Source organism: Hippopotamus amphibius, chromosome 4 (assembly GCF_030028045.1).
Source record: "Hippopotamus amphibius kiboko isolate mHipAmp2 chromosome 4, mHipAmp2.hap2, whole genome shotgun sequence".
Classification (NCBI taxonomy): Eukaryota; Metazoa; Chordata; class Mammalia; order Artiodactyla; family Hippopotamidae; genus Hippopotamus; species Hippopotamus amphibius.
Genome location: NC_080189.1, coordinates 14,955,136 through 14,963,751, shown reverse-complemented (window position 1 = coordinate 14,963,751; position 8,616 = coordinate 14,955,136). Strand labels below are relative to the sequence as shown.

At 43.7% G+C, this 8,616-nt stretch overlaps 1 protein-coding gene across 2 annotated transcripts in view; it reads left to right on the top strand.

Moving 5' to 3' along the window:
* Window positions 1-2,365: 2,365 nt before the first annotated feature.
* TBXAS1 (thromboxane A synthase 1) overlaps window positions 2,366-8,616 on the top strand; it is a 160,223-nt gene continuing 153,972 nt past the window's right edge. The window contains exon 1 of one of the 2 annotated variants that reach the window (XM_057732880.1): window positions 2,366-2,594. In XM_057732880.1, the coding sequence (XP_057588863.1) occupies window positions 2,506-2,594 (89 nt within the window). In that variant the 5' untranslated portion in view covers window positions 2,366-2,505. The remainder of the gene's footprint in view (window positions 2,595-8,616) is intronic. The other variant, XM_057732882.1, reaches the window with a different exon arrangement.

The window sequence follows — 8,616 nt, the reverse complement described above, 5'->3', positions numbered from 1 at the left end:
CTCCTGCGGCTGAAAGCACTGTATTTCTGATGGCCCTTGTGGAAGCACAGCTCAGTTTTGTAAGAAGGATACGCAGATCTATTAATATCTCAGTATGGTACTGACCACACAGGACAAAAGAGACATAGAATATGGATAGAGGACAGGAAGTCCTAAAGGGCTGGGCTGGAGCATGGGGCACTGGTCCAGATGGAATGCAGCTGTTGGGGGAGGACACCTAAGTAGAGACGCAAACTAGGGAGGCAGAGAAAATGGCTAGAGAAGGGGGAAGGTGCCTGGAAGGTACTTGGTACTTGTGTGGTTCACTCTCTTCTTTGTGGCCGTAGCTCATCTTTGCATCTAGATTTAACTACCATTTGCGTATTGGTGCCTTCCACATTTGAATATAACCTTTTGATTAAGAGTATGGGCTTTGACATGAGCCACAGCTGCTGAGCCCACGTGTTGCAACTACTGAAGCCTGAGCGCCTAGAGCCCGTGCTCTGCAACAAGAGAAGCCACTAAAATGAGAAGCTCACGCACCGCAACAAAGAGTGGCCCCCGCTCACAACTAGAGAAAGCCTATGTGCAGCAAAGATCCAACGCAGCCAAAAAAAAAAAAAAAAAAAAAGAGTATGGGCTTTAGAGCCATACATCTCATGCCTGTTTCTACTCCTCTTAAATGGGGTTAATAGTAAGCTTTACCTCATAGAATGGTTTCCAAGGATTAAATGAGCTAACATATCTGAATGTTCTTAGAGTAGTAACTAGCACACAGTAAGTACTCTATAAATGCAATTGTCATTATTATTATTATTATTTATATTTCCAGCCGAGAGTCCTCTCTGACTTGACAGCTCCACTCTGATGGCTCTCAGGCATCTCAAACTCAACAGGACCAAAACCCAACTTTTGATCGTCCCGACAACACCCCATCATCTCCCAGCCTTCCTCATCTCAGTGCCTGGCGCTCCCTCACGTCAGGAACCTGCGGGTCAGATGTGCTGCCTCCTTCCCCACCCTTCTGCATCCAATCCACCAGGAAATTCTGCAGAGTCGACCCTCAGAATAGATTTCAAATTCACCTACTTCTCTCTGCCTCCGATCCCTACTCTAGTCTGAGCAGCCTCATCTCGGGATGAACGAGATAGTCTGCCAAACGGCCTCCCTCCTTTTCCTTCCATGAATTCTTCACGTGCAGCCAGAACAACTCTAACAAACAGAAATATGGCCACGTTAAATCGATACGCAGCACATCAAATGAAGCCCAGGCTTCTCACCGTAGCTCTGAGCTTCTGGCCTCTGTCAATGTCTCCACCTCCCCCAGCTGCTCCCCAAGCTGGTCCGCTGGCCCCTCTCCAGTTCCCACAACACGGGGGCTTCTTTCCCACCTTAGAGGCTTTATCTTGTCACCCTTTCGGGCCCGAAGGCTTTGCGTGTGGCTCTCTACCTGCCGGGTCTCCTCGTCACCTGAGGCTCTCAGCTGCAGGCTCTCCTCAGACAGATGTGCCCCACACTCTCTGGATGGCTTATTCCAGTTCTTCCCAGTCACAGGCCCGTGTTCACGGCCTTCACAGCACTCTTCTCAACTTGCCGTTACTTATCTCTTTGTCTACCTGTTTACTGTCTGTCTCCCCCCAGAGAAAATTCTCCGGGGTCCAGTACTTCTATTTTCCAAACACTGTAAATTCAGCACAGAGCCTGGGCCCCCGTACGGGGTGAACGAACAAACGCGTGTCAAGGTAAGGAATGATTTCCTCCCTGATACACCCTTCTCGTTACTAAAGCTCTCATACGCTGACTGATAAGCAAGAAATCATTTGCCTACCTTAGTTAGATAAACTCAGAGCTGGAACAAAGGACCCATACAGGAGCCTCGGCTATGCTGTTAGGCATTTAAGAAATCCTCCAACTCATGATGAGAGGGCTGACCTGAGGCAAGATCTTCCGTCTGTCCCAAAAGGCAGCCACCAGGGGCCCCTCTGAACCCACAGGGGTCAGTGGATCCCAGGAAATAATGAACTCAGTGGGATGGATGTCCTAAATGCGGCCAGCATTTTTCATCAGGCTGATGTCTGGCCTCAAATTTTTCTGGGACATTCAGTCTCCTGACCCATTCAGTCTCCTGACCCACATCATCCTTTAAGTACAAATTAATTTTTTAAAAGAGGTGTCTTTCTTTAAGGACTACTTGTCACAGTAGAAATCTATGGTTGCAACCATGGGGCCAGCTCTGCTGCTGCTTCCTGGGGAAGTTAACATAAATGTTTATTGACTGTATATTCATTAAGAAAATAAAGTTGCTGATTCATTGCCTCACACTGAAACCCTTTGTTTTCCCCTCCTCTTCCTTCCTCTTTATAAGGAGATGTGTCTGAGAAAGAGCACATTTCGGGGACCCACTTGATGTGATGTTTTCCGGGTTGCCTACGTTTTCCATCTGCAGATCGTGGTTCCTGTAACAGCAGGGGGACCAGCCTCCCTCTCTCCTCTAGAGTACCATCCCTCTCGGCTCCCTGAGGAACAATGGAAGTCTTGGAGTTCCTCAGACTGGAAGCCAATGGCCCCATGGTGACGGTGGCCCTGTCCGTGGTCCTCTTGGCTCTCCTGAAGTGGTAAGTGCAGCCAGCATGTTCCAACGACCGTGACATTGTCAGAAATAGCAGCCGTGGAGCCTGCTGGAGCCAGGGTCGGGTATGTGGGAGTGTGTTTTTCTTCCCCTCTAATCTAGAGGGAGTTGAGTATTAACACAGCTTCAGAATTAAAAGCAAACAGCCAGGTTAATCTTTTGCTCAAATGCACGAGATGGAGGTGTCAGGAAAGACTGGTGATTCAGTGGCTAAGAACGCTACACATAATTAAGTTTGAAAGAGATGGAAAAAGCAACAAATTGGAAGGGTTTGGGGAGAAGTATTTCCCTGCACCCCCGTCCTAAGATCCTCTCTCCAGGTTGGATTTACAGTGGATCCAGCCTCTTCGTTCTGAGGACGTTGAAAACAAAAAAAGATACAGGAACTGTCTGGCAATGTGGGCCACTTCGCAGAAAGTCATTGACAGTGATTTCTGTAGGTTTACGGGCAAAGTGGTGGAACTAATTTCCTCGTTTTCTAATATTTGATAGAAGGGAATGGATTCTCACGAAAGTAGTGTGTGCAATGCCGCAAAGTCTGAGACCCTGGGAGAATTTCAAATTTAAACTGGGAGTAACTCCCTATGATTTTGTTAATTCAACTGAAGGTTTTCCAAAGTCTGGCTCAATCAAAGGCTGGATGGAAAGCCCCACAATATTATCCATTTATGCCCATGCACCCTGTTGGTGAAACTTATTAAAGTTACCCACTCCATCAAAAGCACCTGGACTTAGGCGGCTCTGGTTTTTGAGGGGAAAGTGGAAAAAATAATGGAGAACTTGAGTTTGAACGGAATTTCAATTTATGTTTCTGGTAGTAATAAAGCCTCCTCTAGATTAATAACTGGGAAAGCACTTTGAAAAGCATCAAGCATTATGCAAATGTGAGGTATTATTCTTTTGGAATTTGCATAGCTGAAAATGGAATTCGCGTTTGATGTTCTGTGATGATGAAATTACTTCTTGGAAATTGGCTCTGAAACCCAGCTTCAGTCCCAGTGCTGTTCTGCTTTCTAACTGGTGTAATTATCTTTTGAACTTTTCTCAGTGTGACTTATCTTGCCTTGAAATCAGCCACATGCAAACCCAGGAGCCAGTGGTACCCCACTCCCCCACCCCACTCCACTCATCCAGCTCAAGGTGTTTCTGTTCAGAGACGCACTTAGCGCAGTGCCTGACACGTAGTGGGTGCTCAGTAAACGTCCGCCACTATCATCAACTATCATTTATGTAACAAACGCAGAGGAAAATAAGTCTTTAGCGCTTCAGGTGTATTTGAAATTTCTCATTAATATGCTTATTAATATTAATTTCTCATCAACAGTAGTGATCTGACTGTGATTCTCAAAGTGTGTCCCACCTGAGGTCTCCAGGTGGTCTCACAGCATCAGTGTTTCTATTGTATACTTCACGACACTTCTGTTTCTGTCTTTATTGGGTCTTTTTAATTTCTGTGGTCTTAATTTCCAGCTCAGTGCCTGATATATAGTACAGCCTCGATAAATATCTGATGAAGGGATGAATGAATTGCAGTCTAGTCATGAAAAGGGGCATGTGTTCGGACTGATAAGCTGCTGTAACTGGATGTTTCTAATCAGCGTAGATCAGAGTCAAGACCAATAACACCGTACCATTGAGCAAGGCAGTTGTGCATTTGTAATCTGTTCTGGGACCATGCTAATAACCTAGGTCAAAGACACGGATTAGAGAGCCATGAAGCAGAGGTGGTGAGTAGGAAGTGAGGGCCGACTTCTATTTGTTCTCGCAAAAATATTTATTGCTTTGTTAATGTGTGCCAGGCATGGTGTGAGGCCCTGGTACAAGGTCAGGAAACAGGAGGCCTGGATCATATGCCCAGGGTGGGGGAGGCGTTGAGGTTCTGGGTAAGCTTGGTGTCTGGAGAGGATAACACTGAGGAGGAGGAGGCAGCAGAAAGAGGCTATGGCCGTGGCCGTGGCTCTGGTGCTCTTGGGTTTCTCTCTTGATCAGCTCAAGGTCACCATCCTTGGGCTCTCAACCCTCCTCTTCCAGGCTAGACTCCAGGTAGCCTCTGAGCAACTGACATCAGCTTGAATGTGGCAGGGCCCCCCTCCCGCTTTATTTTTTTGACAGGGTGCATGTGGGAGAGAGTGGGGCGCTCAGGGAGAGCTGGGGGTGCAGAGACCCTCATAGCCATCTGGCCCCCGAGGAGCTCTTGTGGAGGGTGCTGTCCTGAATACTTAAACTCCTTAGGCTTTCCTTTAAGAGTTGCCCCTGCCTTTGGACCAGGCGAGCATGCAACGAGAGCCTCAACTCTGGGAAGGTAAATGAGGAGGACCACTTCTCGCCTCCTCAAACAGCCTGGGAGTTCTTTCAAGGCAAGGGTGGGGTCCCAAACCGCCTTGCAGTTCTGGAAACTTCCGTCCATGGTGCAGATCTTCTTCTAGCACCTGATTTAATGTGGGTAAAGTGAAGTAGATATTCATCAGCCCAGCACCCAGGACGTAGGGTTTGGTCTCTGTCTCTTTCAGCAGGTTCGTCCCGCAGGCCCTGACCCCATCCTGTGGGCTTGGTGGTTCTGTGAGCTGTCACACTGCTGCAGGCATCCGTGCTGGTCTCCACACTTAGAATCCCCTTCCTCCTCTCCTTCCTTCGAGGAGCTCAGGGGTACCTCCTCAGGGAAGCTTCTCCTGTTTGCCCAAGACACTGGCAAGCCCCACTCACTGCTGCTTCCTTCATCCCTCTCATCTCCACCCCTCCCACATGCAGTTGGTGCCTAATAAATGTTGGCTCTAATCACCACTGGTATTTTTCCTTTCTTTTCTTTTTTTTGGCTGCGCCACGTGGCTTAGTTCCCTGACCAGGGATTGAACCCGGGCCACTGCAGTGAAAGTGTGAGTCCTAACCACTGGACTTCCAGGGAATTCCCATCTGCAGATATTTTTCTTGCTGGTTCTTCTCTTAGGCTTCACAGCTCAACACAGATCTTAATTCTTCTGCCCATGTGCATCACCCTTTTCCTGACAGCCTATCTTTTTTTCAGTTTGGACCAACTTGGTGTCCACATTTCTAATTGTCATAGGTGCGCTGTTTTTGGATCTCCACTCACCTTGCAGAGCAAGACCATCACATGTACTTAATAAACACATCTTAATTATTAAGTGTATGTGTGAATTTAGAAAGACGATGAAAGAGACAATTGCATTTAAAAAGAGACTAATCAAAACATAGTTTTCCCCAACCTGAATTTGGCACAATTTTTCTATGACAGTCATTTAAATTGACAGTTACGAGGCTAAGCAGTGTGCACGGGATTCTAAGGAGATCAGGACTGTTCCACTGGGGCAGGAGAGGGAGCTGGGTATGTAGAATATATTGGATTGGCCAAAAAGTTTGTTCATTCCGGGTTTCCCATAAGCTGTTATGGAAAAACCTGAACAAACTTTTTGGCCAACCCAATATTAGCTAAAAGCTCATGAAGCACATGTGAAGGTGATTAAAACACGTGACATAACATTTTTAAAACTCATTTTTCTGTATAAAATTGTTGGAAATGCTGACTTCCGGAAGAAATTTGATGTCCAAGAAGTAAGTTGTGTGAGTTGAATAGTGCTAGAAGCAATCTTAAGTATAGCATATTTAAACTTTCAAGCATCCTTATGAACTGGCAGCTTTTGGTAAGATGGGGATTTCTTTATTAAGAAAGAATGTGAGGACTCCCTACTTAATTATGTACAAATTCATCTGCCCCATCCACACAGACAGAAAGTGGATTAGTGGTTGTCAAGGGCTGGAGGAGTGGAGAAGCGAGTGGCTGCTGCTAGGTATGGGGTTTCTTTTGGGGGTGATGAAAATGTTCCGAAATTAGCTAATGTTGATGGTTACACGACTTCATGAATATACTAAAATCACTGAATCCCATACTTTAAAAGGATGAATTTTATGACTTGAATTATATCAGAATAAAAAAAATCATGAACCCAGAAAAAAAAAAAAGAGAGAAAAAATGTAAGGAAATAGGCCAAATATTAATAGTGGTAGGGTTAGGGGGGATTTTTTTCTTCCTTTACTCTTTCTCCTTCTTCCTTGTTTTTTAAATGAATATCAATTACTGAGCAAAAAAAAAGAGAAGTTTTACTAAGAAGAGTAGGAAATTGCTCCACTCTAGTGGCAAAGAGGAATGCAGTCTTATGGTTCAGGCATGGAGGTTTTGAGACGGTAATCTCACTATTTCTACAGCAGAGTAGAATGCACAGGGGAGTTTGGAGTAATCAGGGATCTTCTTGGCTGATGAGAAAAGTAAACCATGGTTATTGCATTAAGTAGCTAAACAGTCAATATATAAATATGGTGGAAACTGAGAAGAGTTGTCTTGGGAAGGTGGAAGGGCTTTTAATGCCAAGCTGCATTTAAATCTCAGGAGCTCAAGACCCAGAGGTATAAATCAAATGCACATTAAAATAGGAATCAGGGTAAGTTAGTGTTCTGATCAAGTCTCATTCCAAGATCAAGTTAAATTAAATTGTGCGTGGTGATTATCAAGACTTAAGACTACAATGAAAAAGTCCATCCCTGTACCTGGAAGTTTCTTTCTCAGAGAGCTTGCTTTACATGTGGAAAAACTGGATTCTAATTCTAGACCTACATCTAATCCCAGACCATAACTAAAAGAAAAAAAACACTGCTCTCTGGCATATAAGATGGTTCAATATACACAAGTCAATAAATGTGATACACCACATTAACATAATGAAGGATAAAAAATCCTATAATTATGTCAATACACACAGGAAAAGCATTTGACGAAATTCGACTTCCTTTCATGAGAAAAACTCTCAACAAACTAGGTATAGAAGGAATGCACCTCAAAGGTCATAGTATATGACAAACTCACAGCTAACATCATACTCAACACTGAGGAGCTGAGAGTTTTTTCTCTAAGATCCAGAACAAGACAAAAATGCCCACTCTTGCCACTTTCATTCAGCATAATGCTAGAAGTCCTACCCAGAGCAATTAGACAAGAAAAGGAAATAATGGGCATCCAAATTGGAAAGGAAGAAGTAAAACTATCTCTGTTTGCAGAGCATATGATCTTATATATACAAAATCCTAAGGACTCACAAAAAAAGTGTTAAAACTAATTAATGAATTCATTAAAGTTGCAGGATACAAAATTGACTTAAAAAATCCATTGCATTTCTACATACTAACAACAAACTATCTGAAAAAGAAATCAATCCCATTTATAATAGCATCAAAGAGAATAAAATATTTAAGGATAAATTTAACTAAGGAGGTAAAAGATCTATACACTGGAAATTATACAATATTGACGGAAAAAAAAAAAAAGAAAAAGCCACAAAATACATGGAAAGATATTCCGTGTTTATGCACGGGAAGAATTAATATTGTTAAAATGTTCATACTACCCAAAGTGATCTACAGAGTCAATGCAATCCCTATCAAAATTCCAATGGCATTTTCCACAGAAATAGGAAAAAATCCTAAAATTTGTACGGATCCACAAAAGACTGAATAGTCAAAGCAATCTTGAGAAAGAAGAACAAATTTGGAGGCATCACAATTCCTTTTTTCTTTCTTTCTTTCTTTGACTGTACAGCTTGTGGGATATTAGTTCCCAACCAGGGGGACTGAACCTGTGTTCCCTGCAGTGGAAGCACAGAGTCCTAACCACTGGACCACCAGGGAGTTCCCCATCACAATTCCTGATTTCAAACTACATTTCAAAGTTACAGTAGTCAAAACAGTATGGTTCTGGAATAAAGACAGACACATAGACCAATGGAACAGAATAGAACATCCAGAAACAAATGGCCAACTAATTTTTGACAAAGGAGTCAAAAATACACAATGGGGAAAGGATAGCCTCTTCAATAAAATGATGTTGGGAAAAACTAGATAATCATATGCAGGACAATGAAATTGGACCCTTATCTTATACCATAAATAAACAAACAAACAAACTTGAATTGGAGGGGCACCCATTCACCTGCAGCCCTTGGAAG